Raw genomic sequence first — 20,498 nt, forward strand, 5'->3', positions numbered from 1 at the left:
TCAGTGTCTCTCTCAGAAATTCACGAAGTACAACAGCAAGTTAAGGCTCTAAGTACCACAGTAAAGATATATGCTAGCCACATTTAGTTCCAGTCCCAACGCTGTAAGAGAAGAAAACAGTCAATGAGAAGAAATTGGGAAAGGCTGTAGAAGAGATAATTCACTGTTTTTTAAAGCAACAGTCTCCCTACTGACACACTGCTCAGAATGCAATGCTTCTTTCTGGCCCATATCAAGGACAGATATAATACCCCTTCCAATAAGCACCAGAGTCAACTGAGAGAGGAAGCTTCAGCACTGAGAGTAAATTTAGTCTGTAAAAACCAGTCCTGCCTGAGGCCAGTGTGAAAAGTAGCCAATCAGCCATTCAGAAAAAAGCAAACTGACTCCATAATCAGGAGACTCTGAAGTTCAGAGTGTGCCTCATTTTTTTAAAGTTATGTTTTTTTCATTGTCTCCTCAGCCATTCAAAGAAAAATTTTTTTAAAAGGTAGACGTGGATGGAACTAGAGGGTATTATGCTAAGCAAAATAGGTCAATCAGAGAAAGAGATGTATCATGTGATCTCACTGATATGAGGAATTCTTAATCCCAGGAAACAAACTGAGGTTGCTGGAGTGTTGGGGGGTGGGAGGGATGGGGTGGCTGGGTGATGGACACTGGGGAGGGTATGTGCTATGGTGAGTGCTATGAATTGTGTAAGACTGATGAATCTGAAACAAATAATACATTATATGTTAAAAAAAAAAAGTAGGAAGGGAAAAATGAAGGGGGGGAAATCGGAGGGGGAGATGAACCATGAGAGACTATGGACTCTAGAAACAAACTGAGGGTTTTAGAGGGAGGGTCATGGGGAGATGGGTTAGCCTGCTGATGGGTATTAAGCAGGGCACGTATTGAATGGAGCACTGGGTGTTATACGCAAACAATGAATCATGGAACGCTACATCAAAAACTAATGATGTAATGTATGGTGATTAACATAACATAATAAAATTAAATTAAAAAAAAGAACTATATTGAAAGTTAGTCGCCCAGCCCAGAGATGGAGGGGGGTGGGAGGGATGGGGTGGCTCGGTGACGGACTTTGGGGAGAGTATATACTATGGTGAGCGCTGTGTCTTGTGTGAGACTGATGAATCACAGATGTACCCCTGAAACAAATAATACATTATATATTAATTAAAAAAATTAAAAAGAAATAAAATGTAGAAACAGATACAAGATAGGTGGAAGAGTTCACAAGCAGAATAGAATGGCAGCAGAAAATATTGTATGTTAGGAATGAGACTTGAGCAATTTCAAGTAATCTCAGGAGACCCTGATGTATAATTCTAGAACTCAGACCACTCTAGCAGACAACGATCAGCTTAACAAGGGACTCAATAAGATATACAAATGAATGAGTAATAGAGAAAGACTGAGATTCTCTGTCAATCTATAGAAAATATATTAGTGGTTGTATACACGAATAACAGTTATTTGTGGGTTTAACTGAGTTTCCTAATATGTCCACAGAGTTCAGTTTTGTTATTATTTTAATTCTTAATAGAGTTCCAAAATCTAGGTTAGAGATTAGCACACCATGGCCTGTGGACAAACTATGGCCCACCCCCTAATTTTGTAAATAAAGTTTTATTGGAATATAGCCATGCTCATTCATTTTATTGTCTGTGGCAGCTTTCCCACAGTAACAGCAGAGTAGAATAGTAGCAACAGAAACCACATAGCCTACAAAGCCGAAAATATTTACTATCTGGCCCTTTACAGAAAAAGATGGCTGGCCTCTGTTCTTCACCATTAATTTAGACGTTATGGATTGAACTTCATAATTTTGGAGTCAAGGAAGAAAATGCTTTTTTCTGGGTCCAGTAGTTTAGGAAGCAATTACATAACTTTTGACTGCATGGAAGCTTCCTCTGATCAAAGCACTGTCAGATCTTACATGTGTGGGATGTAACACTTACTTACGGCTTCCTGTTACATAAAAGGATCTATCATTCACCTATAGTCATTCTACAGAACTTCAGTAGAATTTCAGGAGTTGCTATTCTTCCTTAACTGGAAAAGGGCAAAGAGCAAATCAGTGAATTAGACTTAAATCATTTTTCTTTTGCCTTCCAGCTCATTAACTATTCTTATTAGTTGTGTACCATCTCCCTATGTTATCAAGAACTTTTATTTCACTGATGTGAATACTTGTACAGACATTTGTTAATCTTCACAATTATAGTAACCAGTCAGGTACTCAGCAGCAAAGCTAAAATTTCAAACTGCTTTTCTCAATTGGTCACCTCTGTGCACCTATGCTTATGTTGTTGCCTCTGGTTTAATTCCCTAAGTCTAGTTCAATATTCTGCATACAAAATGCTCCTGTATTCTAACAACCAAGGAAAAAAATAATCAGATCTGTATTGAGTCTTCTGCTCTATTTGCCCACCAGATGTCTCACCTTGGGAATTCCACCCAGTCTCACAGTTTATATTTTTGAGCATGATGCAGATGCTTCCGAGTTTCCTATAAACCTCTAAGTTTGTCAGGTCATGCAGAGGAGAACATGCAAGCTAACAAGTACGTAAAGACTTTGCCACAGAACAACACTGGAGGAAGCAATGGAATATTTTTCAGCAAACCTTCTGAAAATTAAATATCTACAATAACAATTATATTTGTTCAAATGAATAACAATCAGGTGAAAATAATTTAAGGGTTGATTTTAAGTGTTGCTGAAATTTTAAGCTTAAATTCACATGCATTTTTCAGTGTGGAAGATTTTCATTTAACAAAATTGAATTGTAACAATGAGATTTTCAGTAGATTTATTTTTAACTGATAAGTTACTATAAATTAATTAGTTAATTCCATTAATATAACTTGCTTATATTAATATCAATTAACATGAATCCTATAGCAAAAGCAGAACATGAAGAATCACGTAATATCCCTGGGACTTTCTTCATCCTGTAGATTTTGCCAACTGTCCCCTCCCTCCACTGTCTCTATCACAATGCTACTTCCATCAAGATTTAACTCAAATGTCATTTTCCTCTGAAACTTTCCTCAGCCAATATTGAAGAAGACATCCCCAATTACTACAGAAGTCTGATCAAATTTCAGTACAGCTTCCTTCCCACTATATACTGGGCCTAATTTCTATGTCATCTGATAACTTAGGTAGCAAAGTCCTAATGAGTAAGGCCCATTTGTCCATCATCATATGACATGGAACCAGAAACAGAGCAATAATGCAGTAGAAGAATCTGCCAGAAACATGGATTTTGAATCAACAAAACAAATACTTACAATAAAATAATTTGAATGTTTACAGAGTTAGGAGAAAAAAAAAAGCTAATGTTGAATTAATGTGGAAATAAGATATAATCTATCATCACATATCATAGTTTGTATTATTCAACCAAATGTATGAGACAAACTCCAAAATACATGTAGCCTTTCTCTTCAGTATTTCTAAAATCAAATCATTATGTTTTAAAAATACTAATAATTCTGTAAACTAGGATTTACCTGGATTTACTCAGGATTTACCTTCCTGAGATATTTTATATTTCAGTTTTAAAAGTCCTCAAAAGTATATCTAGAGATGTGGCTGTCATTTAAAAAAAAAAAGGTTTTCTAACTGTATTAGGCATAAGTGCCTTATGGGGCCTCACTCTCATCTTAGTAAATTTCTTATATGTCTCTTAAACATCGGAGCAACTAGGATTCAATGTAAGATTTTGTATGACAAACAAAAGGTTTAGGTTTTTTTTTTTTTAAGTTTAGGATGTCACCCTAAATAGCATACATTTAACATACAGAAAATGTCTAACACATAAGAAAATTACTGACCACTTGGTCAATCCCAAATTTCCTAAAATAGTACTAATAGAACTAGCAAAATCCAGAATCTAAGAGGTCCCCATATATTTACTTATATCTTAACAGTAGTTTCTTTCTCTTTGACTTTACTCGTCCAATCTGTGGGAATTTCCTCTGAATCCTCTTGTGTGGTTCACAGAATTAATGGAGTCCAAGATTTTCCTCCATGTTATAGTCTGTTCATTCTCACTGTTCAAACTCTATCCCCAGGAATATCTCTGTATTTCATATTAAAGCACTGCTTTAAGTGTAGTCTTCTACTATGTGAGGATGAAAATAATTTTTTCAATACCAGTTGGATCACACAATCTCAGATCTATAAATCTTTATATCATAATCTGGTATTCCATTCTACTGTAATCAAAACAGAACATCAAAGCTAGATTTGGCATAAAGATAAAATATGTGATTGCCTTCAGTGACTCATCCTTTGGGTTAAACATCTTCTCTAGGCCTTTCTATCGGAATACAATCCCCTGCTCAGACCACCAGCCCCATGACCATGCCACCTATGCAGACTCACTTGGAAGGGTCCTGCGCTTAAATTAATGCTTTGATGTTGCCATCACGAAATTCTTAGCAAGGTATGAACAAGGAGTCTGCTTCATATTTTCACTGGATACCACAAATGATGGAGCCATTCCTGTCCTTAAGAGTGATAACATCTTAAATTACAGTATAAATTGGTATGCTGAACAACTTTTCTTAAAGTCAGTAGGGAATTACAAGAGCGGGAAGAGAGATGCCAAATGCCTACGTTTCAGAGGGAATAGGAGGAAAGAAAACCTAGAAAGGAAAGTTATGTGAATAAATTAGCTCATTTCTTTATTTAATCATTACCTTTGTGTACCTTCAAAGTACCATGTATTGTTCCAATGCAGAGATTACAACAATGAGCAATACTGACAAAGACCCAGGCTTTAGGGAGCTTCCACTCCAAGGAGGAGACAGATAATAACCAGGTTTGTCTAAGATGGGTGGGGGGCAGCAAAGGGGAGTGTTTTGAAAGAGGACTTCATATTATCTCTTTTATCTCTAGTGTTGCTACTTTTGGTAACCAGATAGAATAATAATCATTTAAGAAACTTTACTTATTACAAGTAAACTTTTATTACTAAGAGGCATTTCTCGAATATATTCTGCTTTTCTGATCATCTTTCGGCATTTTTCTTTTAGGATTTTTAGAAAGTTCATGAATCAAGGCTAATTATCTTCTCTGCCATTTACAGTACAGTTTGAAGTGGGTAACGTAAGTCGTATATTAACTAATTTTGTAGATATATAATGCTCCTTTCTTCTGTCCATTCTATGCTTCCTCTTTCGTCTAAGTTGAATGTTGTATGAACCGTGCTATCATCAGACAAGCCTGTTTCGAAAGCAGCCTGAATTTTTTGGATCTGGGTTTGTGTCACTGGTTCTGAAAACAACAGCAATGACAAGGAAACAAAAACATGCAAACAAGCAAACAAATAAAGCAATGCTCATAATTCTGGAAAATCCTCCCTCATACATAAGGACAGATAATCCTGGATCTTACAAAATTGTTGTCACTCTGACAGGAGATACCACTGTGGGATATCACCTAGCACACTAATGTAGGCAATCAATGGATATTTGTGGACTGAATGAAAAATTCAATGAATGATGACCAAGCACATCAAGAGCTTTCTATTAGATATCCTAAAATAAGTCCATCACCTGGTGCTAGCACTGATTTGGAAATAAAGGTTAGATAATAGTTATTAGTCAAATAATAATAATAATTATTAATTATTATTATTTTTCCTAGAAAGGGATTTCTGTCCAAACACAAGTAACTCTCATCACTCTAACCTCCTTTTGCATTAATGGTAGCTGATAAAAATGGACTATCTCTTAGAAATAATACAGAATGTGAAAAGTAAGCACATTTGGTCAGCCTGAAGAATGGACCTATATCCCTTAAGGAGTAAAATCAATCCAGCATGCACTGCAACTTAGAATCATGAGAAGATACAAAATCACAGGTCAATCTGTTATTGGACGAAAGTCAAAATGCCACCTGACTGGAAAGGAAAAGCCGTTTAAATGTTCTCAAAACAGTATGTCTGCTGGCTACATGTGTGCTCTATGTTTTCAACACATATTATTCACCCTCGAGTTATATAAAAATCCTAAATTGAAATTCAGTCTGGTAACAAGCTGGCAAAACAAATAAAGCTATTTTGGTGTTGTCTGGATGCACACTGATTGCAGCTCACAGAATCACAGGCTTTAAAACACCCTAAGAGGTAAGCTAGCATGTCCTCCCATGCCATAATCCTGTAATTTACCTCATCTATACATTTCATTTAGAGAAAATGGATAACATTTTTCATTTCTAACTTTAAAAGAAGGAATTTCACTCCAATATATTTTTTTTTATTTAATCATTCTCATTGTGAAGAGACTGAGATTCTTCAGAAAGTTATTTCTGATTACAAGTTTAACACCTTTATTGCTGGTTTTCATTGGTGGAAAATACACTTCTTATAAATCTGTATTTTCTCCTTAGGATTAAATATTTTGTTTAACATTTCCAAAATTTGTCTTAGCTCTTTAGGCATTTGTTGTTTAACTTTATTAATTAATATAATTTTAGAGTCTATAGAGGTTTCCTAGTTAATTAAAAAATACTGTTGTCATTTAATCTGGAAGCCGATACCTATCATAGTCAATGTTACTACTTTAATTTTCAGTATTTCTATAAAATCTCATGTAACTCTAAATCAAAGTAGAAATCACAAAAATAGAAATCTCATGTAAATCTAAATCAAAATAAAAATATCACTTTTAACGTGATATTTATTGGGCATTCAGAATGTTAGATTTTGGTTTTAGGAAATTTAAAGAATAAGAATGGCCTTAGCCTGGCTGAAGACCTTTGTCTGCTAAACATGAAGAAGTCATTCCGAGCGTGAACATCTTCTGCATCACAAACATGCTTCTTACCTGTGCTGCTGGATATATTAACATCAATACTGATATCAGATATTCCTCCTCCCTTCAGAGATGCTACACATGTGTATGTCCCAAAATCCGTGAACTTTAAATCAATGATGTCCAAGTTTGTCGTTCCCGGGGAGACATCCGGATCAGTCTGTGTAATAACCATCCGTTCAGAACTTCTTAACGGGCGACCATTTTTAAACCAACTAAATGTTAACTCCTCAGAAGGAACAGCTTCTACTTGGCAAGATATTTTCACCTCACGCCCAATCTGGATGTTGTCATCTTTGTGATAAGGATCTGGTGTGATCCAAAATCGTCCTTTTTTTAATGCTAAAACATAAAAATTCCATACGTAGTTAGTGTTACTTCCATAATGTTAAGGATTCATTCACTTAGGTAATCATCTCTGAGCTGAAACAAAGTAAAACAAAAGGAAATAAAATGTATATATGTTTCTTTGTTATTTCCAAGTAGGGTGCATGTCAATAAACCTCATTCAAATAATCTGGAAATATCTGAATACCTAAGTCACTTAGAGACTCCAAACAGTGATTTTTATAAATTGGGTAATATCTTCCAGTGACATAGAAGATGCTTTAAGTCTATATGTGATACTTAAACATTGTTGCCATTGAATTTTGAACAAATGATGCAACTTGTTTATATAACATCAAGTATTAGAGTTAAAAGTAATAATATGGATCATTAAGCCCAATTTGATATCTATGCCATCCCTTAATGATGGCACAATTTTTCAGACAACTCAAATATTGCACAAATGTCAGATTAAAGAAAATACTTCTACAATTTTACCTACATGCTGACCAAAACTAGTTTGGTAAGAATTGAGTCAGTTCACATTCATAATGCATTTTCATAGACTGAAATAATCTGAATTGAAAAAGAAAATTGTTTTCAAAACATTTCCTGTGACTGTTCTATTCCACCATACATAGATGTTTCCAGTTGAAACTGTTTGCTGGCTCTCTCGTGCAGATGGCCAGAGGAACCTCTCGGCAGATGGTTTGGAAAACATGCTGTGTCTGTATCCTAACAGTGCTTTCTGGGTGCAAGGTCCGTACTGTTCTCACAGCCTGGGTCAGCAGTGATGACTACCAGAGGCTTCTGGAGAAGCATCTACTGGTCTCCTAAGGGTACCAGTTCTGAACTTTGAGTGATACCGTGGGATTCAATAAACAACAGGGTTTGTTCCTTTTCCTGGCAGTGATTCATAGACACACATTCTTCTCCTTACTAATATCCTATTCATTTCCCTTTCCCTTCATATCACTTTATGTCCTTATGGGACAATATGTAGCATACGTGTGGCAACATAATTATTAGAATAAAATACTGACCATTCACTTTTACCGTCAAACCATATATAAATGACACTAGCAAAAATGACGTGAATTTAGAAGGCCCATGGATAGTGGAGGCCTTCTAACTGTATTCTGGGTAACCTTTGCTGAGTTTAACCTGATTTTCCTTAGTTCATTCCATTAAGGCCAGGAAACACCATGGAAATCTATAGAACTATGTAAGAATGCACTAGAGCTTAATACAGTTTTAATCTTAAAAATTTTTGCTTTTAATTTTTTTTTGCTCGTCAGCCCCAAATATTTTCATCTGCTTTTTTGTTTGCATTTTAGTGAGGAGAGATAAATGAATATCAAAAATGATATTTATATCTTTCTTTTCATTCAAGAAAAATTTACAGGGCTCCTGTTCATGACTAGGTACTAGATAAGGCCCTTATTACACACGATGAACAAAGTAGATATAACCCTTACCCTCATATATTGGTACAGCCAATTGTGTACTCATCGATTACAGTCCAGTTTACCCATCCAACATTTATGATACCCATGTCTAGAAAAACCACACTCTACATAGTATATATTAGAAGTGTGAAGAAATTTGATTGTCAGAGAATCCTTTAAAATACTGTTTAGAACGGGTGCCTGGCTGGCTCAGTTGGTGGAGCATGAGACTCTTGATCTCAGAGTTGTGACTTCTAGCCCCACATTGCATGTAGAGATTACTTAAAAATCTTAAAAAATATATTGTTTAGAAAAGGTGTGAAGCTTCAATCTTAATGAAAACACCAAAAAATAAATATTTAAATCACATTCTCCTATTGTTATTTGTTACATTTTTCCACAATAAAATGCAATTTATGAACCTAATTTATTCCTAACCATGTCTTTATCAGTACATGACTGTAAGATGAAATTAGGAGAAATTATGTCATTCTATTATCCAGTGCCATACATTTATATTTTTATTGGCACTGAAATAAGACTTTGTATCTAGGATGATAAATGTGCTGAAAATGCCTAATATTGGTATATTATATTTGGTATATAATATTGTGCACATGTAATTCAGATGATTAAATTTCTGTAGCACATTGCACACATGTAATTCAAATGCAATTGTTTAAGATTTTATTTATTTACTTGAGAGAGAGAGAGCATGCGAGAGAGTGAGCACAAGCTGGGGGAGAGGCAGAAGCAGACTCCCCGTTGAACAGAGAGCCTGATGTGGGGTTCCATCCAGGACCCTGAGATCATGACCTGAGCCAAAGGCAGATGCTTAACTGACTGAGTCACCCAGTCAGCCCTGCAATTAAAATTCTATAACACAAAGTAAACCATATCATATAATATTTTTTCTTTTTTTTTAACAGTCCTAAAAAAATAGTATGTCAAGGAGCAGTTACTTTTGTTAGCACCATAATACTCAAATGAGTTTCCTCTTACTTTCCCATTTCTATTTCTATAGAAAAATGATATGCCTAAATAAAAATTTTAAACAGACAATTCTTAATTTTCAAAGTTTAAATGTATATATTAATTTATTAATAGCTTCATATGGAGGTACAGTTAGAATAAATTTCATTCCAAAATTATGTCGGTGGCCATAAACAAACAAAAATTCTGATTTTTTTTTTAAAGATTTTATTTATTTATTTGAGAGAGAGAGAATGAGAGATAGAGAGCACGAGAGGGAGAGGGTCAGAGGGAGAGGCAGACTCCCCGCTGAGCAGGGAGCCCGATGCGGGACTCGATCCCGGGACTCCAGGATCATGACCTGAGCCGAAGGCAGTCGCTCAACCGACTGAGCCACCCAGGCGCCCAAAAATTCTGATGTTTTAGTGACTACCATTTATTTACTAGGCAGTTACTATTGTTTAGCTCTGTTCCCTGCATAATAACATATTAAACTGATACTGCTATTGAGAGAACTGAAAACTCATTAGATTAGATAGACTTAACAAAAACAATCCAAAACCTCAGATTAAAAAAAAAACAACATAAAATCCCAGTATATATTACGTGTTAAAAACTGCTTTATTCATGGAAAATAACTTTTAAAATCCAAAGTAAAAAAAATTTAAAGATTATAAATCTAATGATTAATAAATAAAATTCAATATGATATACAACTATATTTTTTATAAAAAGCAATATAATCAAGTGGGCTTTTAAAATGAAGTCATTGCTACAAATATTTGTTTTTCTCAGTATCAGACCACTCTATAACTTGGCCAGTGTCAATAGCATCGGTCTTCCAAATGACAGATTCTAAAAAAGGAAAAGAGGGACAAGTCAGTCTGGCAAGTGTGCTAAAGTTAAGGAACATCAGAATAAGTAGCATGGATCATTTGACTGGAGAGCCATCTCACTGAGCTTGTTTTATGTTACCCTATAACAGAATACCTACTTTCGCATACAGAACAGAAATGTTCTAAGGAAAAGGAAATCCCGCGTTTCTGTGTGTGCGCGCGCATGTGCGTGCGTGCACGTCACCATCTCTAGTAAGTGCGGACAGTTAAATTTATTTGATTTTCTAACTTCGGCTCCTCAGAAAACTAAAATCGTGGCTCTGTAAACTAAGCACAGGTACATTAAGATCATGAAACCTAATTCTAGTTTTTCATTTCTATGTGGTCCAACATAGAAAATCTAATTTTTATGGGTCAAGTGCATCATTTATAAAAATAAGAGGTGATAGTATTAGGTTCCCTCTGAGACCCATTGTGAAAAACAGCTTATTAGCAATAGTGTAGAGCTTTGAAAATATAAAGTGTTTAATATAGTTAATCAACTGGGAAGCAGGTTTCTTCATTTATAATTAAACACTCTCTTTTTCAGCGAACAATTTACAGTAGTTCATGCAATGTTAAAAGTCATTTGCTGCTAACCAGTTAAGATTTCAAATGCTTAAAATCAATCTGCGATTAGTACCAGAGTATAACAAGAATCCAATAGACATAACAAGACTCTATAGAACTAAAGAAATTCTACGGAAAAAGAAAGGAGAAATCCCTTTCCCCAAATGCAATTTCTTAGTCTGACTATTGAAAATCCCCTAACACCAGCCTGAGAGAACATTAGATTTAGCTTAATGTATCATAAATTGTGATGGATGAACCTCAAAAGGTACTTGTTTAGTCTGGCAGTTCATGTAAAGAACTGGCATCAAGCTGAGCCTCTATTTTGGATCAGTTTAGAAACACTGCCATATACCCCATGGCTCCAGTTTTTTAATATTGTGAGAACTGAATACAAACTTGGCCCACGTTCACTTTTGACAAGTTAGTTGTGAGGATATTCTAGCCACTGCAAAGATCTGGGTGGGGCTTGCTGCTGACCTTTCCCTAGAGGTAAAAGTGTATTTTTGCCGATGAATGTCTACAGTTCTGAAGAAGACTTCCGTTATTTAAAATTAGCTTACTTCTTGAGTTTATCTTTGAAAGAGAGACTACTGGCTTTGGAGAAGTCTACGCCTGTGGCTTCCAGGAATATAAGCTCAATACAGATGAAGACAAAGAGGAGACTATGAGACTGTATCCTGCCTGTAACTATAGACTTAAAATTATTAAATGCACTGATTGATTGTCAAATGTTCTACAAGTATACAGCACACAGTAGTTCCATAATAAAATATAATTTGTAGATAGAAAAAAAAGTGATATTAAATTAAATGACATTAAACATGTTTTAAATTTTAATGAGGAAGCATCTCTTTGCATATATGAAATATCAGGTGTCAGCTTTTTAACCTCTGCTAAGAATCTCTTTTAGGAGGACGATGAGACACAGAGTGACCACTGTCCACTCTTCTAAGTAGTTAAAGTAGTTAAAAATCTCCAAGTATACCAATTCTTATAATATCAGTAGGATTCTGGACAACATGAAAACTGGCAAAATTTTGCTGACAGAAATGGATCTAGAAATCATTAATCATGTCATCAGACAAATAAAAAAAAATGATTTTCTACTTATTTTCTGTTTAAGACAATAAAATATTTAAGTGGAAAACGAGTATTTGCCAGTCCCACATGATGCCAAATGAATAAACAGTTGGGAATATATTACATCGTCAAAGCAACTTAAGAAATAGCAAATGATAGTATATATAATGTCTTATTATAATTAGATGTCTGTCTTTCTTTTCGAGGAGACTGTGAATACCTAGGGGTGGGGTCATGCCTTATTCTTCTTTATTGTTCCAAATTTTGAAGCTGGTTCCTTGGTAGAGTTGGTATTCAAGAGTTTTGTCAAATTTAATTAAAGCTGACATTTCAAAGCATTAACTTTACAAATCCCAATTGTTCCTATTCAGTACGATATGTCCATGTTAACTCTTTGTTTGGTGGTCCTGTCTTCTGACATGCCTCGGGGCAGAAATAGGATAGAGGAAAGAGAAGAGATTTGATGTCCTCTAAGGTTCAGGGCTTTTGTTGTGGGAGCAGAATGATACTTGGTGAATAAACAGTATTAATATAGGGATGTATGTAAGGAAGGGGATTCTGTACAGAAAACTCAGGAGACCTCATTCCATCATGGCCACTGACTAGCTAGTTATGTATCCTAGTCATATAATGTGTCAGGGACGTCAGCTATTGAATGTAATATCTGTTACTCATCCCTCTTTTGTAAGGAGCCTGAATTTCATGCAAAAGGGCTTATTTACATGCTTTAGAGTTCAGTTGATAATCATTTCTAAGGAAAGATGAAAGAACGAAGAAAATTGACATCTAAGCACAGTTATATTATCTGAAATAGTATTGGCCAAAACATTTCAGAAAATGGTCAAGAGGGATCATGTTAAAAGAAAGCACAACAAATAAAGCTTGGGGGCTGACTGTATGAATAAAAGTTTGCTTTCCTGCAGAACTCCTCAGAGCTTTGAACATGGTAACATGCACACTGCAATACTCCTAGACAGGGTCTTAGCATATATTTTTAAAAACCTTTATTTATGGACCATCTTTCAGGACCAGTATCTCACAGAATAAAGTAAGATAATCTATAAATTGATGAGAATCACTGAAAAGACTCTAAAATCAGATTCCATTCTTGATGTTTCAGGAATTTCCATTATGAGCATAACAAAATAATTGACAAGATGTGATTCTTTTGTGAAAATAAAATTTATGACTGGAAAACTAAAGGAAAGGGAAATATCTTTAAGCTCAGATGTATCTAATGGCACACTGAGGTTATAAAACATATTTCAGAGCCATGTCATAAACCTATCTGCACCAACAGCAGTGTGTCATCTCTTTCCTTTCCCAGCCAACCAGCATTTTTAAAAATTTAATATATCAGTTTGTTCCTATCTTGGAAATGCACATTTTGGAATATGCAAATAACATTAAAAAGGAATTAAGTGTACTAGCTTCTAAACAATTTGCAATTATTGATATAAATTAGTAAGGCTTAATCTAGCTCAGTTGCTTGAGGAAATAACAATATTTACTTATTTACACTTTACGTTGTTATAAAAAAGCACTTAAAATGTTATTATAAGAAGTAAAGCTTCTAGAGGATGGACAGGAGTGGGGAGGCCTTTTTTTTGGTATATATTATTAGGAAAATTCGTATACTCACTTCCCTTTATCTAACAACTCCAATTGCCAATCTGTAGTCTGAATGAAATTTCATTAATAATGCAAGAACAACAACAACAAAATCATTACACCCATTTCCTGAAAGCACTTTAAAATAGCACCCCTGATCATCTGAATGAAGAATGAGATGAAGGAAGTTGGGGTTCTACTTAATTATGAAGTAGCAAGGCTCTATTTATTTTATGAATTTACTCAAAGGTAATTACTATAGTTAATCATTCAAATTGTTTAAGCAAAGTATGGTTGAATTTTAATTGTCTTTTAAATGTCCTTGCTCAATAAAATAACTGCAGGTAAGTATTTTGGGTAGGAATTAAAAGTAAGAAAGGATCTTTTAGATAGGTACAAATTTTGCTTTTTGATGTAAACCCTACTTTGAGAAAAGGGAAAAGAAGTGGACTCAAACAATATCATATCATTATGATTTTGCCATTCTTATCATTTCAGACCTAAATTATCAATTACCAATTATCAATCAATTACTATACAATGTCCTAAATAAACACAAACATTTTCATACAATAGCTACAACACAAATGGTATTTGACAGCATGATGTCTTTGCACCAGTTATCTGAATAAGAGAATATTAAGCAGCACAACTTACCTCCCTATGATGTCACAAATTAGCAGGTAGAGTTTACCTTTCCTATCAAATTTAATAATACCCTTTCACTATGAGAAATAAGAATGTATCCAGGGTGAATTATATTTTTTGTTAGTTTTTAAAGACCCGGGACTAGAAACAGTTATCAAATGAAGTGCAGCTTTGAAAGGCCTGTGCTAAATACAGTTCTTTTGAAGTTGTTTTGAAAATAGTACATCCTTTAATATTTATGGAATCGATCACCTAGCAGTAAAAACTGGATGAAAACAATGAGACTAACTGAAACTAAAAATCTTTCTTTACCTTTCTTGTTTTCCTTATTTTATGTCTCAAAGCTGGGGCCTTTTCCCTTTCTAAACTCATTCTGCCCATCTGCCAACCTCTCTCACTAAACCCTGATGCCCAGCATTCTTTTGGTTATCCACTTGCTTTTGAAATTTCAATATTTTCTGTTCCATATGCTATTTACTCTTAGAGTAGAAAATTATTTAGGTCACATCTAAACTTAGAAAAATTTTCTTAACCCTAATAGTCCTTCAAACTCTTTGTGGCATATTTCTTAAAAAAAAAAAAAAAAAAGTGAAACACCAGTTACTCTCACTGTTTCATCTTGCACTCATTCACCTGGCCAGTTCACACACGGGTTTTACTGGTGCTATTACAGCATTGAAGACTCAAAGGTTAGCAATAACCTCTTAACCAATGAACATAATGATTTTTTCCAGTTCTCTTCCATTTTTATGTATCACTTACATTTTGTACTTCCTATCACTTTACATTATTGACTCCTTCTTCCTTCTTGAAAATCTCTTTTTTACTGGTTTCTATGACTGGCAAAATATGAGATAATATTTATGAAAATAAATCGGTTGGCGTTGCTCACCTGCATCACAATTGTCATGACATGTTATCTAGTTCTTTCTAGTTCATTTGGATTTTATTATTCATATATAGATGTAAAGCAAGTTTTTGTTGAGAAGGAAAGAATCTTTGTAACTTAGTTTGCCATAATTGGAGGCCACGGATGTTTTCCTTAATCTACTACCTTCCATTCTGTTGCCCATGTTCGGTGATATGAGATCACTGTTTGTTTTGTTCGTTTTGTTTCTTGATACACAAAATATTATGACCAGATCCATGCACATTTCAATTTAAATTAAAACAAGGGTTACATCATTTACATATATTCCTTCATTTTAACATTAAAGAGCAAGAAAAATAACCTGGGTATATTAAATGACCAAGAAAAAAATATTTGTATTCCCTAGAAATTTATACAAATTATCTTTTTTAAAAAGATTTTATTTATTTATTTGAGAGAGCCTGAGAGAGAGCATGAGCAGGGGGGAGGAGCAGAGGGAGAGGGAGAAGCAAGCTCCCTGCCGAGCAGGGAGCTGGACTCGGGGCTCAATCCCAGGACTTGGGATCATGACCCAAGCTGAAGGCAGATGCCCAATTGACTGAGTTACCCAGGCGCCCATAAATTATCTTAACTATCTTCTCTTGTCCTGTGAAAATTTGAAGAGTCAATACCATGGATGAGACCAACTAAATATTCCCCTCAGCATGACCAAATATTAGACAGGTTTCTTCCTAACTCTAGGTCCCTGACCTCCCTTTTCTTACAGCTAAATTTACTTTTAGAAAACATGCAACTGTAAATTCTTTCTCTGCCCCTCTGAGATGTAAATCTCCTACAAACCAGAATATCTTAAGAAATGTCCTTCTCAAGCATCTGGGAGCCATCCCTTTAAAAAGTAATCGTTGAATGGACTCTGAGAAACTGAGGGTTCTAGAGGGTAGGGGGGTGGGGGGATGGGTTAGCCTGGTGATGGGTATTGAGGAGGGCACGTTTTGCATGGTGCACTGGGTGTTATGAACAAACAATGAATCATGGAACACTGCATCAAAAACTAATGATGTAATGTATGGTGATTAACATAACAATAAAAAAATTAAAAAAAAAAAAGTAATCGTTGAAGAAGATCGTGCATCTATCCCGTAGTCTCTATAGGAGGGTAGGAGCCTAACTTTGAAAAGTGAATGGACCACTTTGACGCACAGATGGCTTAATCCCATTGACTGTCCTCCCTCCTAATACCTTCTAGTACTTTTCCACTAGCCTACTCCAGCATTTAAAAATCCTCCCACCTTTTGTTTCAGTGGAGTTGAGTTTAATCCATCTCCTCTATTCCAGTAGTCTTCACCCCTGTTTCAATAGTCTTGAATACAGTCTTCCTTGTTGTTTTATAACATGTCTGGTGAAATTTTTCCTTCACACCAATAGATGTAGTTGCAAGCATTATTGAAACAGATGAAAGTAGGATCAACCTAGAAAATTCACTGAGGCAAAGTTTCAAACACCAAGGAAATAATGCTTATGGTTACAACACACACACACACACACACACACACACACACGTGCGCGCACAAAGTATGTTGTTCAAAGATGAAATGTCACATGAGTACAAGTGCATTTGAGGGCCACAGAGGTTAATTTAATCCCTTTATGAAGGCATGCTTCCTCCAAAGTAGTAAACCCTGTCTAATCTATAATACCCTGGAGATGTAGAGTTTCTGATATTAGACTCCAGGACAAGTATCTGGATTTGTGGGTTAACAGATGACAGGACTCCTAAAATGAAGTAGAAGAGATGGGCTCTAAAACTAAGTAACTTTAATATATATGTTATAAAGAGCAATGCATAATAGTCACTTTCAAAATGTACCTCCTACTGGGTTTAGAAATTTTTAAAGCAAATTTTAGAAATACGTATTATAGTTTATTCTCTCTTTTTAATGAGAAAATTGTGGCATATAAACAAATGGCACACTGTCATTTTGATGGTGGCAGAGAAATGTTTTTACAGCCCATACAGTTGGTAGTTGGGCCATAAATTGGCTCTGATCTTTACAAGAACAAAGCAAGGAAAGAAATACTAATTTCATATTTCATAGTTTCTGTGAGTTAAACATACTCCAACTTCTTAAACAAACAAAAAATGAAAAAAGAAAAGATTCCTGGTTCAAGATCTGAATGAAATTTATCTTCTGAACTTGTATAAACAAGACACACAATAAGCAACATTTTTAAACCATACCTGTGGTGAACAGGACAATGTAATTCATAGGAATAGTTGTCAATCTGTCCCTCAAGGTGACTTAATTACAGCAATTTTACATATAGGAACCTAAAGAGTATGGTCCAGATGCTCAGATTAAAGTCAAAGATAAATCCAAAGGTGTATCTTGGTCACTATTCAGCAGGAGTGAATATAAGCTTATATTATATGAGAATGACCAGGGAAGTTGTCACCGATGGTTGTGGTTAGGGTGGTGTTATATGTTCAGGGTTATATGAATATATATACTTTATGTGTTAAGTGACATAGAAATAAGATTCACATTATCTTCGAAAGGAGAAAAGCTAAATGAGGAGTCAGGCTCTGTGAAGGTGGATAGAGGAATACCTGTGGATAAGAAGACAGGGAGGGTTACATGCACTGGCATCCAGTGAAAATACTTTAAAGAAGTGAAACACACTGAGCACTTAAGAAAAAAAAAAGGTTTCACAATATATCCCCATGTTGAATTAACTGTTGCATTGCTTACTGAGTTGCTGGATATAAACCAGTTCAGTGTTAGAACATATTTACTAGAAACAATGACTTTTGTGTAGAAAGAGATGATCTGAGCTCACTTTCAAAGGAAATGATGAGATGATAAGGCCAGTAATCCATGAAAGTTATTACTGCTATTGAGAATTGAAGCTATGACATCTGTAGTTTAAAACAGTAGTTTTCCAAATGTGGACCCTAAGCCAGCAACAATAGTGTAACCTGAGAACCTACTGGAAATGCAAGTTCTTGGGTACTACCTCCCACTGAAGCTACACCCCCCGGGGTAGGGTCCACTTCACACTAAGTCTACAATTATTGGTGTAGAACACAGCCACCTGCATTGTAACCACTCCTTTGTGTGATTCTGATGTATGTTCAAGTTTAAGAACTACTGTCTTAGAAAACAGTTATCTTTCCACCTTCCAGAAATGCAGACCCAGAAGAGAACAGGGCAGGTCATCAGCTCATCCAGGAGGACTGAGTTATTAAAGGACATGCTTAAAAGTGGCCACAGCAGATTTTTTTCCTTTCATTTTACAAGACCCTCAAGAGAGTGTTTATCCTGATAATAACACCGGAGATATTATTAAGGAAGAGCTCCTGTAAGTATTAATTAAAAAATTATCTAAATTGACCTCACACAATTTTGCATATAACTATTTCTTTTCAACATAGCTAAAGCCTAAGGAAAGTTTCATAAAACCAGTGATTTACAGACATCTTCACAAACTGATAAAGATATTAAGAGTGATCAATATTAAGTACCTTAAGGTCACCATTCTTTACCTAAGAAATTCTAACTCTCCAAGTATTATGAACCTAACTCTCATTTTGGGAAAATCTGAAAGAATTAATATGTTCATAATTTGGGATTGAGAAATTCATAGCCCATCAACTTTCATCTGAGTGTCAATGACTTTTTGGAGAGTCAATAAAGGTAACAGTGGAGGGGCGCCAGGGTCGTTCAGTTAGTTAAGAATCTGCCTTTGGCTCAGGTCATGATTCCAGGACCCTGGGATGGAGCCCCACGTCAGGCTCCCTGCTCAGTAGGGAGCCTGCTTCCCCATCTCCTGCTCCCCCTGCTTGTGCGTGCGTGCTCTCTCTCTCTGTCAAATAAATAAATAAAATCTTGAAAAAAAATAAAGATAACAGTGAAGACTAAGTATTCCGGGGTCAGACTTCCTGTGGTCTAATATGACTTTACCCCTTATTAAATGTGATCTTGTGCAATTAACTCAGTCTCCCAAATCTGAAAAATGATCATAAAATTGAACCAGGAAGCTCTGGGTATGTTGATGCCAACAACAGAGTCAGCAAACAGTAGATGTTAGCTGCTTTCTATTCAATGTTTCCTGACTCACAATGTATCTATTGCAAGGCTTGCTGCAAAAGGTACAGAGATGAAGAGGCTAGTGGTGGAGAAAAGCATAGAGATAAATTTTGTTTACAGTGCAATAAAGACAAGGATTTAGAGTACTAGCTATTACAGAAGGGAATATAAAACAAACACCACTAGTTACCATGGAGAAGGCAGGGAAGGCCTGAGAATTAGGGGAAAAAGAAGACAGGGTTTAAGATGCTGAAAAATCATTTCAGAGAGTGGATTCCATCATGAGTATGTGGAACAGAGATTTTTACTGTACCAACACCTGTTTCTAATTCAGCTTTCACTAATTCTAGCAAATCGCCTCATGATTCCACAAAATGTACTTCTCCGTGATTTCAACCATTCATTTCCATTCCCCTCCAGTCTCTCAGGCTGAAAGTCTGGTCCTCCTTTCAAGGTGAACATCTTAAATTGTGCTCCTGATCTCAGCTCCAGCTCTGCATGGAGTATCACACACCTTCCATTTTCTCCTCTGTTTTTCTCTTAAATTCTCTCTCACAACAAGGTCCTTCCCATGCATCTATGAACTTGATCATAATCCCCTCATTAATTAAAACAAAGCAACAACAACTAAATAATACAGAAAGCCCTCCCTCAACTTTATATCCTGGAGCTACTTTTTATTTACTTTCTTTCCCTTTCTCCTTGTCAAAATATTAACATATAAACCACTCACGTTTAACCTCTTCCAAATTAGTTTTATTTTATTTCATTATGTTATGTTAATACCATACATCACATCATTAGTTTTTGATGTAGTGTTCCATGATTCATTGTTTGCATAGAACACCCAGTGCTCCATGCAGAACATGCCCTCTTTAATACCCATCACCAGGCTAACCCATCCCCCCACCCCCTCCCCTCTAGAACCCTCAGTTTGTTTCTCAGAGTCCATAGTCTCTCATGGTTCGTCTCCCCCTCCAAGGTCCCCCCTTCATTTCTCCCTTCCTACTATCTTCTTCTTCTTTTTTTTTTTTTTTTACATATAATGTATTATTTGCTTCAGAGGCACAGATCTGTGATTCAACAGTCTTACACAATTCACAGCGCTCACCATAGCACATACCCTCCCCAATGTCTATCACCCAGCCACCCCATCCCTCCCACCCCC

General features: G+C 35.6%; 1 protein-coding gene across 4 annotated transcripts in view; it reads right to left on the reverse strand.

The window, feature by feature from the left end:
• MDGA2 (MAM domain containing glycosylphosphatidylinositol anchor 2) overlaps positions 1-20,498 on the reverse strand; it is a 799,761-nt gene that overhangs the window by 217,457 nt on the left and 561,806 nt on the right. For all 4 annotated transcript variants that reach the window (XM_073895162.1, XM_073895160.1, XM_073895161.1 and 1 more), the window contains one exon: positions 6,850-7,179. In XM_073895162.1, the coding sequence (XP_073751263.1) occupies positions 6,850-7,179 (330 nt within the window). The remainder of the gene's footprint in view (positions 1-6,849; positions 7,180-20,498) is intronic.

The sequence above is a fragment of the Callorhinus ursinus genome, unplaced genomic scaffold (assembly GCF_003265705.2).
Source record: "Callorhinus ursinus isolate GAN/ISIS: 27379988/994484 unplaced genomic scaffold, GSC_fseal_2.0 scaffold8, whole genome shotgun sequence".
NCBI lineage: Eukaryota > Metazoa > Chordata > Mammalia > Carnivora > Otariidae > Callorhinus > Callorhinus ursinus.